This window comes from Dipodomys spectabilis, unplaced genomic scaffold (assembly GCF_019054845.1).
Source record: "Dipodomys spectabilis isolate Male_0828 unplaced genomic scaffold, ASM1905484v1 ptg000176l, whole genome shotgun sequence".
In the NCBI taxonomy this organism is placed as follows: Eukaryota; Metazoa; Chordata; class Mammalia; order Rodentia; family Heteromyidae; genus Dipodomys; species Dipodomys spectabilis.
The window spans coordinates 2,344,541-2,371,536 of NW_024870853.1; the positions used below are offsets into that span (position 1 = coordinate 2,344,541).

The 26,996-nt window shown below is 49.1% G+C and overlaps 1 protein-coding gene across 6 annotated transcripts; it reads right to left on the reverse strand.

The window, feature by feature from the left end:
• Positions 1–721: 721 nt before the first annotated feature.
• Nlgn3 (neuroligin 3) lies at positions 722–26,528 on the reverse strand. 6 transcript variants are annotated; one of them, XM_042694904.1, is made up of 7 exons: positions 26,412–26,528; positions 22,872–23,531; positions 17,261–17,320; positions 15,267–15,416; positions 6,778–6,963; positions 2,924–3,713; positions 722–1,984 (listed from the first exon to the last, which is right to left on the reverse strand). In XM_042694904.1, exons 2-7 carry the CDS (start codon positions 23,326–23,328, stop codon positions 1,141–1,143), a joined length of 2,487 nt encoding a protein of 828 aa, XP_042550838.1. In that variant the 5' UTR covers positions 23,329–23,531; positions 26,412–26,528; the 3' UTR covers positions 722–1,140. The 6 variants fall into 6 exon arrangements, with proteins under 6 accessions (XP_042550838.1, XP_042550837.1, XP_042550840.1 ...); XM_042694903.1 differs by lacking the exon at positions 26,412–26,528 and adding an exon at positions 22,149–22,208 and having other exon boundaries at positions 22,872–23,328; XM_042694906.1 differs by lacking the exon at positions 26,412–26,528 and adding an exon at positions 6,060–6,080 and having other exon boundaries at positions 2,924–3,715; positions 6,774–6,963; positions 22,872–22,992.
• Between the last annotated feature and the right edge of the window lie 468 nt (positions 26,529–26,996).

Sequence of the window (26,996 nt, forward strand, 5' to 3'; positions counted from 1 at the left end):
TTTTTTATTTTTATATCAAGACACTGTTTAAAATTTTTACAAAGGACAAACTCCATGGGTTTTCCGTTAGTGTTTTAAGAACTTTTCTTTAAAAAAAAAAAAAAAGAGCCAACAACAACAATAACGAAAGAAGGGGGAAAAAAAACTGCCTTTTTTGAAAGAGAAATGACAGACACAAAAAGAGACTAAAGAAAATGGGGCAAATTCCAATAGCATTTCCCCTAGGGCAGAGGCAGAACCGAGATTATGTACCTGGGGTCCCAAGAATAACACAGCCTCCACAGTACCTTATTCACCAGGTTTAGGGTCCCCCGGCCTAGCCAGGCCAAGGCTGCTAGCCTTTAGAAGAAGCAAGTCATGCTAACAGCTCTGCAGCCCTCTTCGGGGACACACGAAAGGCAGGAGAACTCTCCCCAAGAGAACTCTCCCAGATGGTCTTGCTCAAATCGTTTTCTTTTTTTGGGGGGAGGGGTGGGTGGGGGTTCCTTTTCCTTGGTCTGATGTGTGAACATAGGGATTCCAGAACCAGATAGACCTGGACCTGGAGCCTCCTTTCTGGAGCCTCTTCACAGTCATGGATTGGAAAAAGCATTTGTTTCCAGTTTTCTTAAAAACAAAACAAAACAAAACAACAACAACAACAAAAAAACAAGACCCAGAAAAACGACCAAGTCTGGGGGAGGAAGAGCTATTCTGCTCTTTAAAGCTCCCAAGTCTGGAGTTGGTTGATGGTGCAGTTCCAAGAGGCCGAAGGCGAGCACCAAGGGGGTGTTCAGCGGTTGCTTTCAGGGCCCCCCCAGGAGTGTCTGTGGTCAGGCTCAGGGAGCTGGTTTCAGCTGCTGTGGGTCCTCAGTTTATCGAGGACTCCTTTGTGCCCCCCATTGGAAGGGTTTGCTCAGATTGACTTCTGTCTTGGTGGTTTTATACATGCGGGTGCATGTCCACATCTGTGTCTGTGCAGATGGGTCTGCTGTAGGGTGCAGGTGCGTGCGTATACATATGTGGTGTGTATGGATGCATGTGTGTGTCAGTGTTTGTACGCACATGGTGTGTGTGTGTGTGTGTGTGTGTGTGTGTGTGTGTGTGTGTGTGTATCTGGGAGGGAAGGAGCCAGGAGATGAGCTGTGCTCTGGATTGGAGCTATACCCGGGTAGTGGAATGTGAGTGGGGCAGCCCGGTACTGTTGAACCCTGCGGCAAAGGTGTTATAGGGGTGCAATGTCTGCAGCCCAACTAGGGAGTTGGGAATCATCGTGATAGTGTTGGGGGTCATGAGTGGAATGTCATCAGGGGAGCGCCGCAGGGTCAGGGTGTAGTCGGGCAATGCTGTGAGGCGTAGGGCGTCATGGGGGGGACCGGCCTCACACTCATGGTGAGTGGGACCCAGCTGGAGTGCTGCTAGCTCCTCCTCAGGAGCGGCTCCCAATTCAGGGGCCCCAGCTCCCCTTTGAGGGCTAGGCTGCCTTAGGGGCTCCTGACGCCGTTTGTCCTTCCTGTAGTAGAGGGCAGCAAAGGCCAGAACATTGAGGAACAGGAGCGAGGCTCCCACAGCAATGGTGACACTTAATTCGGTGGAGTAGTCTCGAGGGTTCTCCACCAGGAGTGGCCCTGCATCCTGTTCCCCATTCCAGGACCCTTGGGCATTCTCATTGCTGTAGGCAGGGGAGATGGCTGGCCGCTTGGTGCTCCAGGTCTTACCATTGGGCCTTCGCGTGATGTGGGAGCTGTGGGTGGTATCCGGAGGCGGCACTTTGGTGGTTGTGGATGTATAGTGGAACATGTCATGGAGGTTGTACAGGTGGGGCACCAGGTGTTTCCAAAAGGCCACCTTAGTGGCTCGGTAGTGATCACGGACCCTGGGTTTGAGCCCAATGTGAAGGTAGAGCTGGTCCCGGGGGTTGTATTTGGACCAGGCCACTTCTTCAAAACGATTGGCCTTGGTGTGAATGAACTTGGTGTCTTGGGGGACGGGCTTGTTGGGATCTCTGAAATATCACATGGAAATTCTGGGTTACTCTACTTGGTTAAGGAAAGGACCACCTGGCCACTTTCCTCTCACACCCTCCTATAAAACTCTCTTCCCCAGTTCAAATTTTCCCACTATTCCCATTTTTTCTGAGTCTGGCCCTCTGTACACACCCCGAGGCCATACCCTGAAGAAAGGAATGGATTGATCTGATTGATCTCCTACTCCCCTTTGTGGGCTCACGCATCACCAGAACAGTGCTCATCCCCTGAGCTTGGCCTATGCAGATGCTATGTCTTTTCACATACTACTGGGCATCTAGCAAACTTTTCAGCTGCTTACTTTTGCTAAGAACACTCTAAAGATTTTTTTCTGGACTTCATTCGTATCTCACATGGTCTCTGATTTTTGTACCAGTGCTGGGCTTGAACTCAAGGCCTGGGCACTGTCCCCGAGTTTTCTTGTTCAAGGCTAGCACTCTACCACTTTGGCCATAGCTCCAATTCCACCTTTTTGGTGGTTAATCGGAGACAAGAGTTTCATGGAATTTCCTGCTCGTGCTGACTTCAAACCTTGATCCTCAGATCTCAACTTCCTGAGTAGGATTACAACTGTGAGACACCAGCACCCAGCACCTGCTCATGCTTGATGCTGGTTTGGATCCTCAACACAACCTTACTTTTCTTTTTTTTTTTTTCCTTTATGGTACTAGGCAACAAGGCCTTGGGCACATGAACAGGTGCTCTAGCACTGAGCTACACTCTTAGCTCCTTCAAGAAGAATTTGAAGGAAGGAAAATGGCAGGAAATCTCCAAAAGGGATGGCGGGGGGGGGTGGGGTGGTTAAGAAACAAGCTTTGGAGGATATCATAGGAAGGGATATGATGGAAAAGGTTAGACAGAGGAAAAAGGAGGTCATGCTGGGGTTCCAAAGAAGAAAACACCCATTTTCTCCTTACCCAGTCTTGGCAAAGTTGGTCCAGTAGGTCATGACGACAGCACTAAGCATCACATCATTCTTGGAGAAGTTGCAGGGGAAGAGGTCAGTAGGGCCTACCATAGGGACACCAAAAACGTAGGGTACTTCATCCCCATGAGCTGCATCTGACCAAGCTGGCTTCATGAGGCTCTGGCAGTGATGGTAGAAGGCGTAGAAGTAGGTAGGTGAGCCATAGCGGGCATGCAGATCAGCTGTTACCACAGAGGGCTCCACCCACTGGTGATCAGTAAAGAGTGCCACCAGTGTTTTACGACGAGTCTCAGGGTTGTCACGGTCTGCCCAGTCTGTGTACATGAACTTGATGGTCTCCCTCAGGGTATCCTTACCCTCAGGATAGCCATATAGATTGTCCACAAAGTTGGAGACAGAATAGTCAAAGTCAGTGCCAGAGACACCATCCTCAGGGTCAACCACCCCTTCCACAAACTTGAGACCCTCACCCTGGTTGACACCAAGCATGATATCATAGTTGAGGAACTCTCCCTGTTCCATCAGAATCTCAGGATCATCAGGAATGACATCACCATCAATCACAGGGCCAAAGGCCACATGGTAGCGAGCTGGCTGGATGTCTTGCTCTACCAGCTCCTTGGCACTCTTTTGCCGAAGACAGTCCACCATATCCACGGTGTCCAGCACATTACAGCCCACTTTGTCTGCCAGCAGGCTGGTGTACTTCACTGGCTGGTAGTTCACAGCCCAGCTGGACAGAGCAGAACCACTTTGGATGATGGCCCTCTGAAAAAGCCCTATAGAAGGTAAGTGACAGTGGGTCAGGTCTGTTCTGTCACACGTGGCCATAAAACATCTTATTCCTTTGTCACTAAGGCTGCCCTATGTCATGAACAGGCTAGGAAAGAAAAACAAGTCTTTAGCAGGGGGAATGATTGGCTAGGACCACAACTGCCAGGCCCTTTTCTTGACTTCTCTCCACCTTCATTCCTCTACTGCTTCCCTATTCTGGTGCAATGATCAGTAACGTGGGGGTTAAGGAAATGACAGTGAGAAGTAACCCTTTGGGTCCCAGACATGAGCCTCCTTATGCTCCCTCTCTTTATCATCCCTTGTCTTTCCCTCTTGCTTCCTGCCCAGCTGGGCCCAGCTCTGTGCCAGCACACCACCAGGGAGCTGGCGCTGACACCACAAAGGGGTCTTTTTCATGAGAGATGAGAAATGCAGGCAGGAGACAGCCCCATATTCTGGGAGTTTTGGGGAAGGATCTCCAGGGCAAAGGCCTTAAGGTCTGAAAGTCTCCCAGGCACATGTTCTCCCCGAGACTGCCGAGACTTCCCTTTTGCAGAAGCCATTAACAACACATCTAAATTTCTCCCAAGCAGAAAGGATTCCTATCCTCTAAGCTAAAAACGAAGCAGCTTCTTCCCCTCTTAAAAAAGTCTACCATTCTCCATAGCCTTAATATTCAAGGGAGTTCTGTGTACATGAACTTGAATATCAGAAAACTGATATTCCAAAGATAATTTGGCCCTTAGGAACACAATGTCACTGCTCCAGCAGAAAGCCAGTTTATGTGAGCAGAAGGGAAGGGACGGAAATGCAGATTACTACTTAAGAGAACCTAATTTTTCTAGATTATTCTCCATGAGACAATTATAGAAAGGCACAGAAAACGAATTTTTTTTGCAGTGCTGGGGATGGAACTTGGGGCTTCACACATGCTAGGCAAGTGTTCTGCTATTAAGCCATACCCCTAGCCCAAGAAAACAACTCGTTAAACAAGACAGTCCTTCAGAGACACAAGTACCATTCCAGGTAAGGTCATTTCCTCTTACAAGAGTCCCCAACGAGAAAAGGCCCCTAGTCTGTCTTCAGACACAAGGACCCTCACAGTCAGTTATTGTGCCCTACTTTGGGGAAAAAAGAGAGGGATCTATACTCCCACTACTGCCAACTAGAAATACATTCTTTGTTTCTCTCTGCTGGAGATGGAACTCAGGGCCTTAGGTAGGGATGCTAGGCAAGTACTACCACTGAGCTATACCCTAGCCCCCCATTCCCTCTCTTTAGAGGATACAAATCCCACCTTAATCTCCCTTCACCAGGGTAGTCTTGAGAGAGGCAGAGACAGAAGTTCTAGGCCAGAGAAGGTAATTCTCCTCTCTAAGAAAGACAGACCTTTAAAGAGAGCATGCCAGAATAACACCAACCATAGAGTCAATTTCAATTCCACTGCAATTTCAATTTAATTCATTCAGATTTCCTTACTTCAGAAAAGGGACACTTATTTCAGGAAGATCTTTTCTTCATTAGAAATTCAGCTTTAGCTAGGTGCTTGTGGCTCATGCCTATAACCCTGGTTATTCAGGAGGCTGAATCTGAGGATCATGGTTCAAAGCCAACCCAAGTAGGAAAGTCTATGAGACTCTTAATCACCAAGAAGCTGGAAGTGAAGCTGTGGCTCAAGTGGTAGAGCATTTGTCTTGAGCAAAAGTATCGCAGGGATAGCATCCAGACCCTGGGTTCAAGTCCCAGGATAAACGGGCACATACACACGAAGCTCAACTGTAGCCTGGTACTAGTGGTTTATGCTTGTAATCCTAACTACTCAGGAGGCTGACATCTAATGATTATGGTTTAAAACCAGCCTGGGCAGGAAATTTTGTGAGACTCTTATGTCCAATTAACCACTCAAAAAGCCAGAGGTGGAACTGTGGTTCAAGTGATAGAGCACTAGTCTTAAGCAAAAGAGCTCAAGTATAGCACCCAGGCCCTAAGTTCAAGCCCTAGAACCTGCACATAAGAAAAATCTTTCACCTTACTAGTTCCCATTACTCCCTCTCTCTGTTTCTGTCTCTGTCTTTCTCTATCTCTTTCTGTCTGTCTGTCTCTCTCTCCCCCAAACACACACTCAGCTTTGCCTATCAGAGACAGAATATTCTGTACATTCTCGAGATGGAGAGAACATTCCCTTGCCAAAGGACAAAGATTGTGTTCCACCTCTTGGAAGTGGCTCAGAGACCCACCACTGGAGAGAGGCTAAAAATAAACCTTCCTTCTGTGGGTTGTATATCCCAGGAAGAGGTCACTCAATAACAGACCACTGTCCCTCAGAAGAAATCTATCTCCCAGGCCAAAGATTCTCACTTTGGGCCCATCTTCTGCTCAAGTTCATTTTCTCTCTTGTACAGACTTGTTCTTCGAGAGAAAGGCAGACAATGAGTGTTTCTTATACCTAGGAACTAATCTCTACCCTTAGATTTCATCTCAGAAGTAACATGTCCATGCCATACTGAAATATTTTCTCTGCCAAAAATAACTAGTGTCCCAGGGCTGGGAAGGTGGCTCAGTGGTAGAGTGCTTGCCTTGCACTGGGTTCGATTCCTCAGCACCAGATAAGCAGAAAAAGCCAGAAGTGGTGCTGTGGCTCAAGTGGTAGAGTGCTAGCCTTGAGCTGAAGAGCTGAGGGACAGCACCCAGACCCAGAGTTCAGGTCCCACAACTGGCAAAAAAAGAAAGAAAACAAAAAGAAGTATTGTCCCTTCAGAGAGAAACATTGTACTCCCATTCTGCCAATAAAGACTCCCATGACCGAAGGAGTACCTTACTCTTCTAGGGTGTAAATGAGATTCTCTCCTTCTCTCTCTCTCTCACAGTTGGAGACATACTTCTTTCCCCAAAGAAACAATTCTCTTCCATTTCTTCCTGAAGGGCTAGCTAGCTGGTGGAAGAGGACTGGTGGATTCCTTGTTCTGTTCCTGGGACATGGAAATAGGCATTCTAGAGCCTAGAAGGCCCTGGGGCTCAAGGTTTTCAGCCAGCATGGGACTAGTCTGTTTCACTCCAGGAGCTACTCACCCTCAGAATGATGTGACAGTGTGAGGAGGCTGACACAGGACGCACCGATGCCCGAGCCAAAGACAGTAATACGGCGGGGATCTCCTCCAAAGAAGGCAATATTCTCGCTTACCCACCGGAGGGCTTGGATTTGGTCAAGAAGCCCATAGTTTCCCTTGGCAGCCTGATCACCAGTACTCAGGAAACCTAGGTTAAACAAAGAGCATGAGCACAGTAAAGGCAAAGGGATGGAGGATTTGGCTGAGGACGCAGGTAGGAGTTGGGGGTGGGGGGAGTTGCGACAGAGGATGAGCACATGGCCATGCAGTTCTTCCCATCTTGCTAACCTAAACCACTTCTTCCTGGGAGGTCTAGCCTCATTAATATAGGCAGTGTTGGCTCCCTGCCTTCCATCCCTGATCCAGTTTGGAAGGAGGCCAAACAGAACATTGGAAGTGGCTGCTTCCTTTAGGTGGGAGAGTTAAACTCCAGAACCAGCAAGAGGTCAGAACTCTGAATCTTCTGCCCAAACATGCTTTCAAGGGACATGATACTAAACATCTGGCAAGGTATAGTGGAAAAAGCAAAAGACACTGGAGTCAGATGGTCCTTGATTTGGATCCAAGTCACATGGCCTTGGAAAACTTATTTAAAATCTCTGGGCCACAGTTTTTGCTCCTGTACAATTATATTAAAAATATAGAGTTGTAAGAAGGATAAAATGGGTACAAACCCAATATAGTTACTCCTTTCCCCTTCCTTCTCTGTAAAGGAAGATTCCTTTTTTTTTTTCCCCTGAACTTGAACTCTGGGCCTGAGCGCTGTCCCTTAGCATTTCAGCTCAAAGCTAGCACTCTACCACTTGAGCTACAGCGCCACTTCCAGTTTTCTGATGGCTTATTGGAGATAAGAGTTTCACGGACTTTCCTGCCTGGGCTGGCTTTGAACCTCGATCCTCAGATATCAACTTCCAGGCGTGACCATTGGCGCCCGGCTTCTTTTTACCTTTTTCTTTTTGTGCCAGTCATGGGGCTTGAACTCAGGGCCTAGGGGCTGTCTCTGAACTTTTTTTTTTGCTTAAGGCTAGCACTCTATCAACTTGAGCCACAGCTCCATTTGCAGCTTTTACATGGTTAACTGAAGATAAGGGTCTCATGAACTTTCCTGCCCAGGCTGGCTTCGAACTACAATCACCAGATGTTAGCCTCCTAAGTCACTAGGATTACAGGTGTGAGCCACTAGCACCCAGCAGGAAGTGAAAGTTCTAAAAGGTAATAATATCTAACCTCTCCTAGTCCTTCCCATACAAATTACTTCATCCCCACATTTTTGCAGGACCTTGGATGGCCCCCTTCCCTTCATCCTCAGAGTAGGTCCTCATTTCCCTTCCTCCAACACCTAATTAATCAGAAACTCTGAGGGTGGGTTCCAGCAATCTATGATTTTAACAAGCTCTCCAGGTGATGCTGATGCCTGCTAAAGTTGAGAAGCCACTGGGTTAGACCATCTTTTTCATCTGGTGAAGAAATGAAGAAGTCAGTGCAGTGCGTTACCACAGAAACAGGTCTTCCCGCCCACCCACTGGGATTTGCTGCTGAGGAGACATGTCACCATGGAGACTACCTTCCCACCCACCTGCTGGGATTTGCTGCTACAGAGACTTGTTACCATGGAGACTACCTTCCCGCCCACCTGCTGGCTATCCCACAGAGATGTCCTATATTCCCCATCACCACCTGCTTCCATTTTAGACTTATCCGGCTGCCTTGTTTCATCTCTTTTCCCTGATCCTTAGAAGACTGTGTTCTTCTGTACTAGGTTTTTGGAAGGGTGCTTTTCAGGTGGGTAATTGCAGTGCTCCAGCACACTGAAAACTCACATGTGGATTAGTATCCTTTGAGTCCACCATTAAAAGCTCATTCACAGCACCTGGAATCAACTTAGTGCAAAACCATGTTGGAGAAGGTGCTCACAGTTCAGAGAGCTCTCCTGCAGTCCTGGTGGTCCTTGGGCAGAGGCTGAATTCAAATAGACTCAAGCAGGCCCAAGACCTGATAACTGCCTTTTGAATCTTTCTGTATCCTCTTGGCCTCTTCAAGTGTGTTATTAATTTACCTTTGGTACAATTAAGTATGTAAAGTACTTAGTTATTCCTCCCAGGACCTCATCAAAAGTCCTCTTTAGCCCCAGGTTCCAGATGAGGAAAGAAAAAGAGATTAGATCAAGGATGAGTGGAAAAATTCAACTCAAAATTGCCATGTTCCTTAAGAAAACTAAAGCCATTCCTATAAGTCTTTAAAAAAATTATGGAGCTCAAGACCCAATTCGGTTGCCTACTACCCCTTGAAACCCTGTGGCAAAAATCACTATGTCTTTCTCTTAACCTTCCTTTCCTTCTGTCTCCTTCCCTCATACTCTCTTTTCCTTTTCTCTTACTTAGGCAATAGCAGACTTGGCTTCAGCCTTCACCAGTTTCATTTCACATTCAGTGAAATATGTCAAAGATGTCGGTCCTAATCAGCAGCAAAGCCTGCAGTTGGATGTGGTAGATTTCTCCAACATGAACCAATTTCCTGGGTTAGGGAACAAAGGACTGAAAACTGGGTGGATGGTTTGACCTTCCAGAAAGGGAGCACTGAAGCATGTGGATGGTGCCCTATCAGTGATCCCTATTACAAGAAGAATTCTGCTTCCAGAACTATTATCCTGGGGCTGGGAAGGTGGCTCAGTGGTAGAGTGCTTGCCTTGCATGCATGAGGCCCTGGGTTCAATTCCTCAGTACCACATAAGCAGAAAAAGCTGGAAGTGGCGCTGTGGCTCAAGTGGTAGAGCACTAGCCTTGGACTGAAGAGCTGAGGGGTGCCCAAGCCCAGAGTTCAGTCCCTATGACTGACAAAAAAAACAAACTATTATCCAGCTGGGCACCAGTGGCTCATGCCTCTAATCCTAGCTACTCAGGAGACTGAAATCTAATTATCATGGTTCAAAACCAACCCAGGCAGAAAAGTCCATGAGATTCTTATCTCCAATTAACCAGTAAAAAAACGCTGTAAGTGGGGCTATAGCTCAAATGGTAGAGCAGCAGCCTTAATAAAAAAAAAAAAAAAAGCTAAGGGAAAGTTCCTTGGCCCTAAGTTCAAGCCTTAATTCCGGCATACACAAAAAAGAACTACATCCAAATGGGGTCAAGAAGACTTGGTGAGTGTGATCCATCAGGAGCACACACAATCTGGTGGTTTGGGATATCAGCCACTTATTTTTGTTTCCAAGTATCCTGGCCACCCCTAAAAACCACAAGACAAGAGAGGCTAAAATACCCAATGCTAGGCATAAACTGTCTAACTAAATCTAAGCCAGCTTCCCTGGGCCCAAGTTGATACTGTGGTACCTAGTAAGCTGCTTATCAAAAAGAAGATGGGATGATTTGACAGATATTGACCAGGTTTTTTGTTTACCTGGAGGGTACCCAATCAGGGATATAGTATTGTTAATTTTGGAACTTAGAATAAAAGGAGACAAGTCCCTAGCTCCTTAGCCCAGGAATATCCTATATCCTGCTGGAGTCTTTTTCTTTTGTTGGCCTCAAGTCCAGTGGGGGGTTTCTGAAATAATAGCTACCCCTCTTCCCTGGACAAGACTGTGATGTTCTCCATATACATGAATCAACCAAGATGTCTAGAAAAGCTCCTTTTTTTCTTCCTTTATTTTTTGCCAGTCCTGGGGCTTGAACTCAAGGCCTGGGGACTGTCCCTGAGCTTATTTTGCTCAAAGCTATCTCTACCACTTGAGCCACAGCACCACTTCTGGCTTTTTCTGTGTGCGTGGTACTGAGGAATTGAACCCAGGGCTTCATGCATGCTAGGCAAGCATTCTACCACTAAGCCACATTGTTTCAGTACTCAGGAGAAGCTGATGGGAGTGAGGGTACATGCATGCCATTTTGGTCCAAAATTGGCCACCTGTTCTGTGATGTTTTGGAAAACAAAATGACTGAGCCTCTGCCACACAGCAAAATCCTCAAGCATCATGGACAAACCCATGTTCTATGTCTGGTGCCAAGAGACAAAAAATATATATTTTACATGTACCCAGATGCGATCAATGGCTTACTGATTATATTTCTGTGCCAGAACAGGAACTGAAAGGTACACAGGAAGTAGTGGAGAACTTCAGACCAAATCTTAGTTTATAACTCCTTCTAAGCATGGGATAATGATATTTGAACCATCAAAGAATGCCTAAGCCTCAAGAATAATATTCTGGTCACACCCCTTCTTCCCCAAGGCACTGTTCTGATTACCCAAATGAGAGGAGGTTGTAAATGAATTTTCTTAGTACGAGCTCCATGGATGAACTTCAAGGGTATTGTGAAATTCTTTTTTAATTTTTCTGTGTCCTGGGGCTTAAACTCAGGGCCTAGGTACTGTCCCTGAGCTTTTCTGATCTAGGTTAGTGCTCTACCCCTTGAGCCACAGCTCCACTCCTGGCTTTTTCTTGTTTTTTTTTTTATTTTTATTTTTTTATCTGAGACTGGGACTCAAACTCAATGCCTAACACTTTTGCTTATTATCTAGCACTCTACCAACTGAATCATGCCTCTAACCCCACGATTTTCTGGTAGTTAATTGGAGATCAGGGTGTCATGGTCTCTTCTGCCCAAGCTGGCTTCAAACTGTGATCCTCATATCTCAGCCTCCTGAATAGCTAGGATTACAGGTGTGAGCCACCAGTACCTGGCTTGAAATTTTGCTTTTGAGTGTGTGTGAGCCAGTACGGAGGCTTGAACTCAGCCTTGAAGCTCCTGCTTGGCTTTTTCACTCAAGGCTGGCACTCTGCCACACCTCCACTTCCATGAAGTTTTCTTTTGTATGTGTGTGGTGCTAGGGCTAGAACCCTGGGCCTTGCTCATGCTAGACAAGTGCTCTACCACTAAGCTACATTCCCATCCCTGTGAAGTACTTTCTATATGTGGGGTGTGTGTGTGTGTGTGTGTGTGTGTGTGTGTGTGTGAGATTCTGTGGGACAGTTCATAGCTTTCATTGGAATCTCACAAGAGTCCCCAGAATGTTAAGAACTATTAATATAGAAACTTAAGAATCAGCTGGGAAGGTGGCTCAGTGGTAGAGCGCTTGTCTTGCATGCCTGAGGCCCTGGGTTCGATTCCTCAGCACCACATAAGCAAAAAGAAAAAAGCCAGAAGTGGCGCTGTGGCTCAAGTGGTAGAGCTCTAGCCTTGAGCTGAAGAGCTGAGGGACAGCGCCCAGGCTCAGAGTTCAGGCCCTATGACCAGACCAAAAAAAAAAAAACCCAAAACTTAAGAATCAGAGCAGGGGGTGGGAAGGTGGCTCAGTGGTAGAGTACTTGCCTTGCATGCATGAGGCCCTGGGTTTGATTCCTCAGCACCACATAAGCAGAAAAAGCCGAAAATGGTGCTGTGGCTCAAGTGGTAGGGTGCTAGCCTTGAGCTGAAGAGCTGAGGGACAGCACCTAGGCCCAGAGTTCAGGCCCCATGACTGACAAAAGAAGAAGAAGGAGAAGAAGGAGAAGAGGAGGAGGAGCTGAAGAGTTGTGAAGTAACTAGCAAAGGAAGATATCATTTACTGTGATCCTGTGCAACAACCTTCTGTATTGCCTACAACTCTCAAAAGACACTGGAGTCCTCACAACCTACTGAAATTCCAACTCTTTCCTTCTGTCTCCTCACTGACTCATTTCCCCAATAGTACCTTAGCATTTTTGCTCTCCCAGGTCTGTTTCTTTCTTTCTTTTTTCCTTTGGTTGGTCATAAGGCTTGAATTTAGGCCCTAGGTGCTGTCCTTGAGCACTTTCACTGAAGGCTAGCACTCTAACACTTTGAGCCACAGCTCTATTTCCTGTTTTCTGATGGTTAATTGGAGATAAGGGTCTCAGGGACTTTCTTGCCCTGTCTGGCTTTGAACCATGATCTTCAGAGCTCAGTCTCCTGAGTAGCTAGGATTACAGGCATGAGCCACCAGTACTTGCCCCTTTTCTTCTCTTCCTTACTTTCCCTTTTTTTTTTTTCTCTGTTCTATGCTTTCCCTTCATTCCTAGCTGGCCTGACAATATGGAACTGGTACATATTAGAATTCTCTGTACATTCTAGTAAACCTTATAGATGGAACTTTGTGTTGATAATTTACAAAAGCAGCTAAGTTGAATATTTTCTATTACTCTAAGAAATTAGCAGATGTAACCATCCATCAAGTAATGTGCATAGTGGCTGGATATCTGCATCGGATCATGTCTATGCATAATCATTGCTGTTTAGGAATTGTGTGGCCTTAGTGTGTGGACTTACAGTCACCTTCATGGTACCTTGACCTCCAGATCCCCTTTCTTAACAAGACAAAGGAGCTTACAAGAGCCTTGATATGGTGTCTGAGGAGTGTAATAAGAAAGAAGGACAGAAATGTAAAATCCACTAGCCTGTGGAGGGATCAGGGTCACGACCAGCACACTCTGTGTGTCCGGGGAGAGACTGAAGGGGATGCAGGCTGACTCAGCTTTTCTCAGAAGAATATCATATCTCCAGTTTGAACTCACAATAAGTTTTTTCCTATCCTACATAATATTAAGGTAAGTCAAGAGGGGATTGCCACCTGGAAGTGAAATGTAGTGCCAAGACCTCTGGGATTGGAACTGGCAAAGCAATATACTCCAGAGCAAATTAAAAATAAAGTTCTGTCCTTCAACTAGTCAGGGAGTAAGCAAGATATAACTGCGGGTTCAGCCTTCAGGCCCACAGACCTGACAAACACCTTAGACTCCCGCTGGAATTCTGAGGACACAAGCCCTCCAGCAAAGAAGTTAGCTTCTTCAGGTCTCTACAGAGGTGTGGAGCCTGGGTGAGCTGTCTGGAAGGGAGCAAGGCCCTATGTGCTTTGTCACCTTCCCTGAGGCACTTGTTTTCCAGGAGACCTTGGTCATAGATAGGCCCTGGAATTCACTAAGAAAGGTACAGGGCAGAGAGAGGGAGCCTAATCACTCAAATGAGCATGTGTATCGCAGGGAGAAGTGCTTGGTGCTTGGTGCTTGTGTGTGTGTGTGTGTGTGTGTGTGTGTACGTGTGTGCGTGCATAGGCAATTGGGAAATAAATGTGTGAATAAGAGTATCACTGGGTATGAATGGAGATGTATGTATGGAGAGCGTAGAATGTGTACATGTATATGTACTTGGGGCATGCAAGTATAGGGAGAAGTAAGGGTATTCTCAGGATAGGGAGATGTGTGTGTGTGTGTGTGTGTGTGTGTGTGTGTGTGTGTATACAGATGCAGCTCTAGATCCATGGATGAGTAGAGATTTGTGGAGTGATGAAAGAAGCACATGTGTATGAGTGGGATGTATATATTCAGAGCATGTGTGGGAAGCATGTATGTGTGTTTATGCATACATGTATATGCATATAGATGGGAGCCTATAGGTGTGTGTGTAGATGTGCATAATGGATGGATATTTGTAGATGTGGAGGCAGGGATAGGTGTGGGAGTTTAGTATTGGTTCACATGTCAGATGGATGAGTAGGGAGTTTTCATCAAGGGAGGGAGCATATTGGTTTGTGCTTATGTGAGGAAAGCAAGGGGCAGATGTGTACATGTATGCAGTTATGTGGGTGTGTGGAGTGGCAGCAGAAGTGGAGAAGGCGTGAAGAAGGATAGGAGTGTGTATGTGTGGGGTGGGTGGAAGGATATTTATGTACATGTAAACGATGTGGAGTTTGAGTGTAGCCATGGCTGTCCAGGGTGTAGGTCTTTGTGGGAGATGTCAGTATGGGGATAGAGGAAAAGTGTGATGTACACTCTGTGTACATGGGTATAGATGTGAGTACAGAGCTGTGGGGAGTATATGAGAATGTGTGTACATATTATATATACGCATATATACGGAAGATGAAAAAATGGGGTGTGGATGGGAAGTATACAGCGTGTGGATGTGAGGAGGGTTATATGTGTCTATGAACTGGCAGAAGAATGTGTTCATGTGTGAGGGGTCTGTAGTGTGGACCTGGAGTGACACACATTTGCTCCGTGAGGGTGAGTGAGAAAGAACTGTATGCATCGAGAGTGGATGTATGTGGGCTTAAGGGTGAGTGGTCATGGGTGGATCAGTAGGCATAGTGTATAGGTATGGAGTGCTTAGGCATGTGAGGTTGGGGATAGGGGTGAGAATAAAGACACCAAAAAATAAAAATTAATGAACCCTACAAAACTCAGTCAAGACAAAGTGTGGGAGGAGAGACTTGGCTTGGGACTTAAACAAATATGTGCAATTTAAACTGAATTTTCAGTGGCATGTACTTGGGTCCAAAGAAAGGGCCTAGGAATATGAGGAATCCCTCATCAGCTGGGTAGGGGTGGTGAGATACAAGCTATGGCTATGGTCATTAACAATAGCTAGAGAATCCAAGTAACTTGTTTTGAATTCTCCAGCATTTTTTCCTCCCAACTTGAGAAGCCAGGCCTTCTTCTAGGCACCTGGCAGGGAATCGTACCTAGCACCCCAACTCGATAGTTGAGGGTGATGACGATGACGTTGCCATAGCTGGCGAGGACACTGCCATCAATCATGTTGCCTGTCCCTTCCATGTAAGAGCCTCCGTGGATGTAAACCATGACAGGCTTAGCACCGCTGTCCCGGATGTCTGTAAGGAGAAGGGGTAAGACACAGGCTGGATAGAATGCCCTTCCTCCCCCACCCCCGCCAGCCCTGGGGGGGGGGTGGTTGCAAGCAGTAAAGCTATCCCAGGTGCCAGGACACCACTGCCATCTGAGGGAAGGACTCATGGGGTTACTTAGCCCAGAGCTCAAGCTTTGGCCAGAGTCAGTTGAATTCCAATGATATAGAAAAATTTTAATATAAATTGATTGTTATGATTAAAGTGATATTTGGAGGGGTTACCATGGCATAAGGCAGGTAATGAGAACAATTTTTTTGGACAATGGTACCCCTTCCTTTGTTTTCCCTCCTCTCATCCCTGCCCATAAGTTGCAAAGTTATTTTTTACATAGTGTATATTGAATACCATGACTGCATTTGTTCACCCTTTCAATGATATTTTTAAAGACTCAGGTTTTGATTGCCTCCCAACTGAAAGTAACCAGGTGGGCCTAATAGAATTAGGTCTAGGTGGTCCACAGCTGGGCTCTGGGAGGGGGCAGCAAGAAAAGCATGAACTGGTAGTTTCTCAATGGCATCAGGTGAGTCCCTGCCCTGGGCACCCAGGAGTCCTGGGACCTGACATGGCTTTTGAGAGCAGGGTCTGGGGAGCCCTGAAACCTCCAAGACTGGACCAGTTACATGGAAAAAATGGCCATTGGCAGGAGCTGCCTCCCCCCTGCCCCCCAGTGCAGACAGAGACAAGAGGGGTGGGAATAAGGAATGGCACAGGGAAAGAACGAGGAAGGAGGCGGGAAAAGGGAAGTGAATGGCAGAGGTGGGGTAGGGGAGCCTTACTGATGTAGTGTCTCAGCCACGTGTGCCCATTTGCCCCATTCTCCCTAGGGTGGACTTAAGCAGAAACACTGGGGATGTCCCCCCTCATTAAAAAAAACAACACAGCTTGCTCCCAGTCAGCATTAAGATGGATCCTCCCTAGGGGCCATTCAAGGAGGGCCCATCAAGTGACTGCTCCCACGCTCAGGCAGCCTAGTGTCTGGTGTCAGGCCTGGGGCAGTCCAGACAAGGCTCTCAGCCTGATCTACAGGCTCTGCCTGTAGTCTGTCAGTCTGTAAGCTGGACTGTCACACCAACATAGTTCTCCCCATCACCAATGGGCCCCCTGAGTTGGCTGGCCCCTCCAGGGTGAAGGGGTAGGACCAGAGTGTGGAGGTAGAAGGGGGTGTTCTCTGCGGAACAAACGAACCTGTTACTCCAAGGAAGAAGGCTGGTCCAACCATCACCCAAGGAGCTTAGGCCATCTACTGATGGCTTTAACCTGGCACATTAGCCCACAGCCTTTCTGGTCTTGTCCTAAATCTACTGCAGTCCCTGACCTTGGGACCATCTCTCTTTCTGGGAGATGGCTGGGGAGGTTCTAGCCTCTGTCACTGTCTTGTTCCTCTATGCGCCGTCCAGCTGGGCCTCTCCAAGAGACACAGGGGTCTCCTTAATGAAACACCGTCCAGTTTCCTTTGTACTTCTCCAGACCCTCCACTGCCCTGTTTCCTCTCCACACTCCCTGCTGCTCAGCACAGGCAGGTGCCCATGAACCGTAGAAGACGGGGGGAGGGAGGGGGCTCGGGGCAAGGGAGATGCCCTCCCCATAGCTCTGCTTGTGATCCCTGCTCCTGCCAGCCGTTTCCATCACCCTGGAACTCCCAGTGGCCAACGGACCAAAGACGGAGGAACAGCCCAACGGCCTTGTACAGGAACAGAAACACACCAACGGACGGACGGACAGACAGACAGACGGGGCTTCTCCCCATCGAGAAAGGGGAGGGGCTCTGTGCCATGCACCAGCCGCCGCGCCCTGCAGCCCCCAAATACCTTCATCTTCATCCCCGTCATTATCCGCTAAGTCCTCGCCCTGTTTCTTAGCGCCGGATCCTGGGGACCAGACACGGGGAGACACAACAGCACAGAACAGAGAACAAAACAGAGAGAGAATTCAAAAACAGCATGACTGCAGTGTGGCCCAGCAAGCCAGCTCTGGGCCTGGGCCCAGGACAGGCAGGAGGGATGGCAAGAACTGAGGGAATGGGTGGGCTGAGGCTCAGACCTTCATCAGGATGATGGTGTTGCAGGCCTCTGCTGTGCTGGCCTCCCTGCACCTCCCTGCCCCAACCTCCATGTCCCCAGCAGCCCCTCTCAATCAACTCCCTTCCCAGGTAGGAAGGAGGTAGCAGCAGGTGGGCTAGGGCACAGGGCCAGAGACCCACTCGGCAAGGATTCATTCTGGGCAGTGGGGGCGGGGGGAGAGGGACTGCGCAGGTGGACACAGGCAAGTTGAGCTGGAGAGCAGGGGCAGATTCTGAAGATGAGAAGTGACATTGCCAGCACATGTGGATATCAATATGAGATAACTTAGAGCAGAGACACGTACCAGGGGCCCCAGGCCTGAGCTACTGGGACCCAATGCACAGACTTGAGCTAGGCCTCAGCTGACCCTGATTCCCACAGGAGAAAATGGGAGATGAAGTTTACTCTCTGGCCTTCATTGGGGACCCCTGCTCTGATTAATGGCAAATGGGGTTCCTGCCCACAGGAACCAGTCTTGAGAGCAGCAAGCATTGCTCTGAGATGTAGAGAGCCAGGGGGAAGGGAGGGAAGGAAGAAAGGGGAGACAGGGAGGAGGGAAGAGAGAGAGAGAAAGAGAGAGAGAGAGAGACAGACACAGAGACACAGAGAGAGACAGAGAAGAGACAGAGAGGAGAGAAAGAGATAGGGATAATGGCAATAGTTCCTACCATATACTGAATATTTCCCATGTGCCAGGTATTCTACTTCTGCCCATATTGTTTGATCCTTACACCCCAGGGAGGTAGGTATTATCTTTATTCCTGTTTCACTGATGGGGAAACTGAGGTTCAGAGAGGTCAAGTGACTTGCTCAAGATCACATAGCTAGGAAGTGCTAAAGGTAAGAAGCAAACCCAGGTCTGCTTGACTTCAAAGTCTATGGTCTTTCCACTGTACCATGCCACCTTTTGGGAAGGGGGAAAAGGAAGGGGAGGGGAACAAGTCAATGAGAGAAGAAGGAGGAGTGTGGATGTAGGGGAGGAGTAGAGAGGAAAGCCGAGGGGAGGAGAGAAGAGAGATTAGAAAGAAGAGAGATTAGAAAGAAGAGAGACATTCAAGATCTGGGGTAGGCTGGCATCAATTCTTCCTGTTCTGAGGAGACTAGAAGTATTTAGAATGTCTGTGGAGAGAGAGGGCCTACTGCCTGGATGCTGGATCAGATCATGTGTGGTAATGGAGGTAATTCTGCTGGCATCCCAAGCATTACCCTCTGGCATCCAGGACACCAGATACCCCCAGCCTGTAGGAAGCAAATAGCCCTGTGTCTCAGCTGTCTTGAGCTCTGATGACTGGATATCCTTCTAGCTCTTAATCAAAACAGGAACTACTCTCCTACTACAAAATGGCTTTTCATCTAAAGCAAGAGCTCAGCTTCGCAGTAGAAATGCCTCCAGCTTCCTGAACTTGCAGTGGCACTCACCGTCTTAACAGGTTAGTTCAACACCTGCCAGTGGCACCTTCAGAACCCTGATGGGACCCAGACATCATTACCTACATAGTGGACAGCCCACTGAACTGAAAAGAATTACTTGTCCCTACACACTGATTTCTTCCACCTTGATGAGGGTGGGGGTGGAGCAGATCTTCCCCCAGGAAAGTTTTTGCTTCCTGTCCTTCCTTCGTGGCTGCACTGGCCCAACCTCCCTTGCACAGATGCCTTTAGCATGGCCCTGTTGAACAATTCCTTGCTGATCTGGGCCTCACCAGGCACCATGGGCAGACACTATGCAAAGCTGCCAAGGGCCATCTCTCCAGACCTATGCATACAAAAGCCCTAATGACCTCTGGGTATGGGTCTCCCCAAAAGAGATTAAGATTTGTAACTGTTCCAAATGGCCAACAGGCCCAGAAGAGGGAACTCAATTGAATAGCTAAATGACCAAATGCCTTCTTCCAATCCTGTCCCCATTTCCCACACTAGCCTTGTGGGGCTTAGGGAAACTAGTTGCTGCTGGTTTTGATAGTTTTGCAGTGCTGTAGATAGAAACCAGGGTTTTGCACTCTCTAAGCAAGTGCTCTACTGCTAGAGCCACACTCCTACTCCTTTTGTTTTTAGGGTTTTTGTTTGTTTTTTTGTTTTTTGCGGGGCTTGAACTTTGGGCCTGGACGCTGTCCCCGAGCTCTTCAGCTCCAGGAGAGCGCTCTACCACTTGAGCCACAGGGCCATTTCCAGTTTTCTGATGATTAATTGGAGATAAGAGTCTCATGGACTTTCCTGCCCAGGCTGGCTTTGAACCTCAGATCTCAGCCTTCTGAGTAGCTACGATTACAGGCCTGAGCCACTGGTGCCGAGCTATTTTTTTTTCTGTGTAGAGTCTCAAATTAACTTTGCCTGAGTGAACCTCAGACTGGGATCCTCCTACCTTTGCATCTGGTGTAGCTGATTATAGGCACAGGCCACCATACCTGACTCCACATGAAGTTTTTTTGTTTGTTTTGCTTTGTGCTAGAACTAGGGCTTAAACTCTGGGCCTAGGTACTGTTCCTTAGCCTCCTCCCTCACTCCCAGGCTGGTGCTCTACCACTTGACCCACAGCTTCAATTCCAGGTTTTTGCTGGATAATTGGAGGTCTCACAAACTTTCCTGCCCAGGCTGGCTTTGAACTAACTGGGATCTTCAGATCTCAGCCACCTGAGTTAGCTAGGATTATAGGCATGAGCCACTGGAGCTTGGCTCCCACATGAGTTTTAATAGACTTGGAGCTTCTCCAATACTGGGATTCGCTGTAATTTCTAAATTCTTCCTCTGCCTCACATCCCTCCACATCCCAACAGCACCTAGCCCATGACTTCAGTCATTATTCACAATTGTGACTGGTAAACACTCATACTGAGAGGCAGCTTCCAGTCAGCTCTCTGGCTGGAGTATCAGGGCTGCTCTAGACTCTCACTGGAGCCCTGGGATGTTGTTAATGGTAATGGCATCTACTCTCTTCACCCCAAGACATCACAAAACTCATGGGAGCACATTTAAGAGATACTATTCTTGAATATATTTATAGGCTAATGGAATTTTCAGACCACAGTTGCCTCCTTCTACCTTCTGATGTGGAAACAGAAAAGACTGGCCTCATGTCCTACTGTGAGTTGGAAGCTGAGTTAGGACTCCATCAAGCTTCATGCTCCCAGACCTGCACTCTTCTGGAAGCACCACAGCACCTTGCATTGGAGTGAAAGTCATGCATGGGCTGTCTACTGTGTTTGAAGGTGGGACTGGGTTGGAGAGGACAAAACGTTGTCCTTAGGGCATCATGTATCAGTCCATGCTCCAATGTGCATCAAAAGTTCTCAAGGCATGTATTTAACACATAGATTCCCTATTCTGCCCCCAGAGATTATTCCGCCTCCCACCCTGTCCTGATACTGGGGCTTGAACTCAGGTTCTTGTGCTCTTAGCTCGGCTTTCCCACACACACACTCAAGGCTGATGCTCTACCACTTGAGCCACAGCTTCACTCCTGCCTTTTTACTGGTTCACTGGAGATAAAGAGTCCCACGGATTTTTCTGCCCAGGCTAGCTTTGAACCCCAATCCTCAGCTTCTCAGTCTCCTAAGTAGTTAGAATTACAGGTGTGAGCCCCTGGCCCCTGGCAAGATTAGTAGGGAGCATTCTGTCCCAGGAATGTTGATGTCCCCACTCTGACAACATCAAAGGAAAACAAATTCCAAGCTTGCCAAAGGGTTGTAGGGATCAGGTTGTGATTGTCCACCTGTTCCGTAAGCTATTAATCGTTTCAAGTCGGCCCACTCCAGCCCCATGTCACCATTTTTCTTCCACAGCTGGGAGGTGGGAATGGCCATATGGGAATTGCCTGCATGAGCTACAGTGGAAAGAACATGCCCTGAGGGTCAAGGGGCCCAGGTTTTGGCCCCAGATCTGCTACACAGTAGCAATAGGGCCTTGAGCAGCAACAAGTAACTCCCCTAGGCCCATTTCCTTATTTGTAAATTTGGGATACTGATCCCTGCCTTATTTGCTTCTAAAGGTATGGGACGGATTTGGAGATAGATATAAGAATGTTTTGCAGGAAAAAAAAAAGATATTCAGGCAGGAGGTACCACTATACAGAGGAACAAATTCCTCTTGGCAAGAGGATAAATTTAAAATTTGCCACCAGAGATCCATGAATTCTGCCACCAGAGCAGCTAGGATCTGGCCAGAAGCAGGGACTGGGTGTACATGTGGAAGGAAAAATAGACTCTGTACATGTGTTCGTTCTAAGGTTCCTGGGAGAGTTGAGTCTATACTGTCAACCTAGGACAGGGCAGTGTCTTGTGGTATTGCTCCCTGCGGGAGAGAACAGAGCGTCTGACTCTGCTTTGGTTGCCTAAAGTTTTTTCTGAGGTGTCATCAGGAGAGCCACTGGCTCTGATTTTGGCCCACACATTAGGATGGAATTTGGAGCTGGTAAGATTGGAGGCAATAGAGTTGCTGCTTCTGCTCTGAACCTGACTTAGGCCACTGAAACTTCCCTAATAAAGCAGCCAAGGCCCTCTGATGAGGTGAACTTTATGCTTGCTCACCGCCCCCTGAACCTGGGCTTCTTGAAGGAAGGCTGGGTCTTCAGGGGTAAGGGCAGGTGGGCAGGCAGCCCTCCCTCTCTCTCTCTCTCCCTCCCCACCAGCTCGCTACCTACCTCCTTTCCTACAAATTTTCTTGTTGGGCTTTCGGGCGCATTCCTTGGAAATCCGCTTTACTGTAAAATGAATAAAAAACTAAAAAATAACAGGAGGCCTCTGCCCAGGGGCATGCACCCCACCCCCGCCCCCAGGTCCCAAGAGCTGAGCTGCTCTGCAGGCGGCACATGGCAGAGAGCCTGTCCCACCATCTCCTTTGTTTGTCACTTACCTTAATGTGACCCCCGCCCCCGCGGGAGGAGGCATCAGCTAGTGAAGAGGAGGTACCTAAGCTTCGCCCACTTGTCTTGCCCCCCCAAGTCCCCCACCACACACACCCAGCTTGCTCAGCCACACACACCTACCACCTTTTGAAGCAGGTGGCGTGGCAATGGGGTGGGGGGTGGGGCCTGGTGGAGCCAGCATCCTCCCGCGGGGCAGCTGCCAGCAGAGACCCATACTCCCCAGGGCACCCCCATCCAGCACTGGACCTAGACCTGTCAAAGCTCCCAGGCCTGGCCAGTCCCCTCCTGGCAACAGTGTCACTCACACATGGGAGCTCAGACAATGCTGGGAGAGGGAAGAACAGGGAGGGGAGAGGGGAGGCCGAGCAGAGTGATGGTTAGAAGCAGTTTCACAGACAGACAGACTCATGCTGCAGGGCACACAACCACATGCAAGCCACAAACACAGCAGGGCAGGCGGGAGGCAGGGAGGGTACAATGCCTGGCCATAGCACTCACCATCCTCCGTGGGCACATAGACATTCAGGTAGAGGCAGTCTTCATTAGGCTCCTGGATGTAAGTGGCGACGATATCCAGGTTGGCAGTGAACCACACTGGCAGCATGACTTCGGGCACAGCTGTGTGGATGTTCTGGGGGCACACTGGGGGAAAGTGTGTGGCGTTCCGAATGCCTGACCACGATGGGGGTGGTTCAGGGGGCAGGAAACGTTTCTCGCCGATTGGGGGAGCTGCGTAGGGCACCCCCAAGTATTGATCCACAGGCCCCAGGATCTCACTGGGCAATGGCACCCGGGCACCCCTTAGCTTCCCAAAGTGAGTATTGACCGTGGGTGCTGGGGCCTGGGTACTGGCCCTCAGCACTAAACTGAGAAACCACAGACTGAGGCACAGGCTCCGGCCAACTGTGGGCGTGGGGCTCAGGGACAGCGAGGGCGGGCCAAGCCGCAGCCACATGTTCCGGGCAGGGGGACTGGCAGGAGAGGCAGACTCCAGGGTCAGTCACAGCATCAGCCCAATAGGCAGCCCCTTCATGGCCACACTGACTTGAACCTCAAAACTGAGCTCTCGGGGGACACCTACAGGTGCCCAGCAACGTAGAGAGCAGGTCGTCCAAGCACCACCGCTTCCAAAGGGGACTCCCTCAGGGCCAGACAGGCCTGTGGAAAGAGGGAGGCATGTGTCATCCGAGAGTGTCTGAGGGTTGCAGAGTGGGTCTTGGGTGGGTGGGTGGGCAGGTGGGGGCAGCTCTACTGAGCTTGGCCTATGCTCCTATAGTTGAAGAGGTATCACGAACCATGTTCCAGGGGACTCCCAGGTGATCCACAGCCTGTCAGAACCATTCTATATGCATGGCATAGGTAGAAATTCTAAGGAGATGAACGGAGTGACAGTTGTCACTACTCCAAGTTCACAGTCAGGTTCAACTCCACAGCCAATGGAGTTTGCCAGGGACTGCTGGAGCTATAGTAGCAAGGCATGGTGGTGTTGGAGAGAGCTGGAAATGGAACTCAAGTCCCTGGACATGCTGTGTGAACACTGAACTGTCTAGCCCCTGAGACCTGGTAACCCCACACAGGGATCTCCACATCAGAAGATGGGAAGATGGTGAACTCATTCTAGGACATGAACTCATAAGGAGAGGCAGCAGATAAGTGGTAGATGCCACTGAGACCCCCTCATCCTCAGGCAAGAACAGGGGCATGACAGCCATCCACTAGAATACCCAGACCCTCCCATATCCTTTATGGACATTGCTCCTAAGTCTTCATTACATCCAAACCCTTAAGCCCTGGTCCTTTCTGCTGCCTCTCTCTTCATTCATACCCAATGCCAGAACCCATTCTGTGGAGCATGCTAGGCATTTTGGATGCTAGTCCAGTGTAAAATAAACAACGGACTGTGGGCATACACACTCAAAGACTCATAGTGGGGGAAAACTCACAAAGACTCAAAAAGGCAGTGAGAGAGACCAAGCCAGCATCATGGACACTACCATATTCACGCACAGAGACATACATTCCAAACCCACAGAGATCCCTTGATATAGTCCCACATTCTGAGACAGCACCCCACACAGCCAAAGCTTCACAGGGTGAAATATTCAGACACACATACAGAGACTTACTCAAAAAAAAAATCACACATACCCGCATAGGTAAATATCCAGACACATGCAGCATAATGGTGACACATAGGTGGAGACAGAAACAGAAATAGCAACACAGACACACAGGCCTTCTGACACAGTTAAACAGTCAACACATACACACAGGTACACACAGACAGTCCTGCATGGATATCCACGCATGCACATGTGCACACACACACACACACACACACACATTTCCTTTTCACCCCATTTCTCCCACCTTCTGAGACTGCAGGCCTGCTCCTTTAAGAAGTAGCTGAAGGGGTGGGGGAGGGAGATGGGAACGCCCGGCAATCGGCCACCACAAGAGGGGAATGAGAATATGTGTATGTGTGTGTGCATGTGTGTATGTGTGTGCCTGTGTGTGTATGAGTGAGAATGGAAGAAGAGGAGGAGGAGGAGGAAGAAGAAAAAGGGGAGAGAGAGAGACAGAAAGAGAGAAAGAGAAAGAAGGAGGAGGAGGAAGAGGAAGAGGAAGGAGGAAGAGGAAGAGGAAGGAGAAGGAGAAGAAGAAGAAAAGAAGAAGAGGAGGAGGAGGAAGAGGGGGAGGAGGAGAAGGAGGAGGAGGACGAGAAAGAAGAAGAAGAAGAAGAACAAGAAGAAGAAGAAGAAGAAGAAGGAGGAGGAGGAGGAGGAAGAGGAGGAGGAGGAGGAGAAGGAGAAGAAGCAGCAGCAGCGACGGCAGCAGCAGTGGCGGCGACAGAGGAGGAGGAAGAAGAAAGAGAGAAGAGGAGGGTGGACAAAGTGACTAAAAGGGTGGGAGATCAGAGGAAATGGGGAGCTAAGCATGGGGGGGAAGATCCCAGACACTGCCCAGAATGCATCCTGCTAGAGGGGAGGAGGGGAAGGGGAAGGAAGGGGTAGGAGTAGGGAGGTGGGGCAGGAGGGAGTGGGTGGGTGTGTATATGGGGGGGGATAGTCCGCAGCTGAGTTCACACAATCCCCCCATTCACCATCTCCATGGCAACCCTGGGGCACAGACCGCTCATTCACACGGCTTCCCTGCCAGCAACCCCCCCCCCAATTAACCCCCTCGGTGCTGCTCCCACCTCACAAATTCCATTAACCCTTTCAAGATGCCTCCCTCTCCAGTAACCCTTCGGCGCCAAATGCCAAATTCCCCTTTGAGTCAATTTCCTGCAGCCCTTCCCCCATAAATACCTAGACAAGCAGACCGACCCCCAAATGCCCTCTGTACCCTAAAACCCACTGTAGGATCCCAAGGCCAAGATCTCCGTTCCAGTCCAACTAGCATTTGGGAGAAGACAACGGGAAATAGCAATGCTGGGATGAAAATGACATCTGGGGGGCACTTTGGGGGGAGGGCAGGATCTGGTATTGGGAGCACCAGGCAAGGGGCATTGTGTAGGAATGGAGTACTATTGAGAACTGCAGTGTTGGGGACTATGAGGAATCGGAACAGTATTGGGGGATGGAGTTGCACTGGAATGGGGAGGATAGAATAAAGGCCTCCATTGGGTGGGGGGGCTGCAGAGTGTGGGGGAAGGAACCTGGCTAGGAGATGCTATGAGGGAGGGGGATGGGGCTGCACTGCAGGGGAGGGGGGACTGGCAACATGCAATACAGGAATGGGGCTAGGGGCCCTGGATAAGGGTATTTTGGTGAGCATGCGGGCTGGGCTGTAGAAACAGAGGGACCATGGATGGGAGGATAATAGAGATGCGGGATTTAGGGAGGAGGTAGAAGAGGGAAACGAAGCAAAGAGACATTGGAGGGTCAGGGGTGCCTATGGAGAACGCAGTGTTGAAAGGAATGGGAGCTACTGGTTGGAGGATGGTGGAGTCCGGGATTGGGAGGGGACAGGATGGGGGGCAAGGGATGGGCAGCTAGAAGATGAGAGACTGGGGGTGGGGGCAGGCGGCCTCACCTGTTCCCTGGGCTGCTGTGAGCGACTGAACCGCGCCACGGACCACCCATATCGCCTCCAGGCCAAGGGCTCCGCACCCGAATCCCGAGATCAGCTCTCCGGCAGCCTGGCTGCTGTGCCCGCGCACTGAGGGGGCGCGCTGCGCGTGCCCGGACACAGGGGGGGCGCGGTCCCTGCCATTAACTCCTTTTGTGCCAAAGATGGCTCAAGTCCTGGGGCATGGCCCAATTCCCACCCACCCCCCACCCCCACCTCATGCTCAGGCAGGCTCTGCTCACACTCTTCCTCTCCCTTATAAGTGAACACACCTCAAATTGCAAGCTATCAGACAGGTGTTCTTCCAGGGCAGCTAATCTAAATGTTTCTCACAAAGCAGGAGACCTTGACACAAAGGAAGAAACTGAGGCACTGCATGCAGAATCCCCCAGTCACACGCAATAGATGTTTCCAGCTCATCGAGCATCCCTCACCTCTCTTCAGCTGCAGCACTACCCAGGCAGCAACCAACCACCAATGGGGCCACTGTCCCCTGATCCTGTCACTCTCCCAAAGGTCAATGTTGTTTCTTTCTCTTGCCATGTCTGT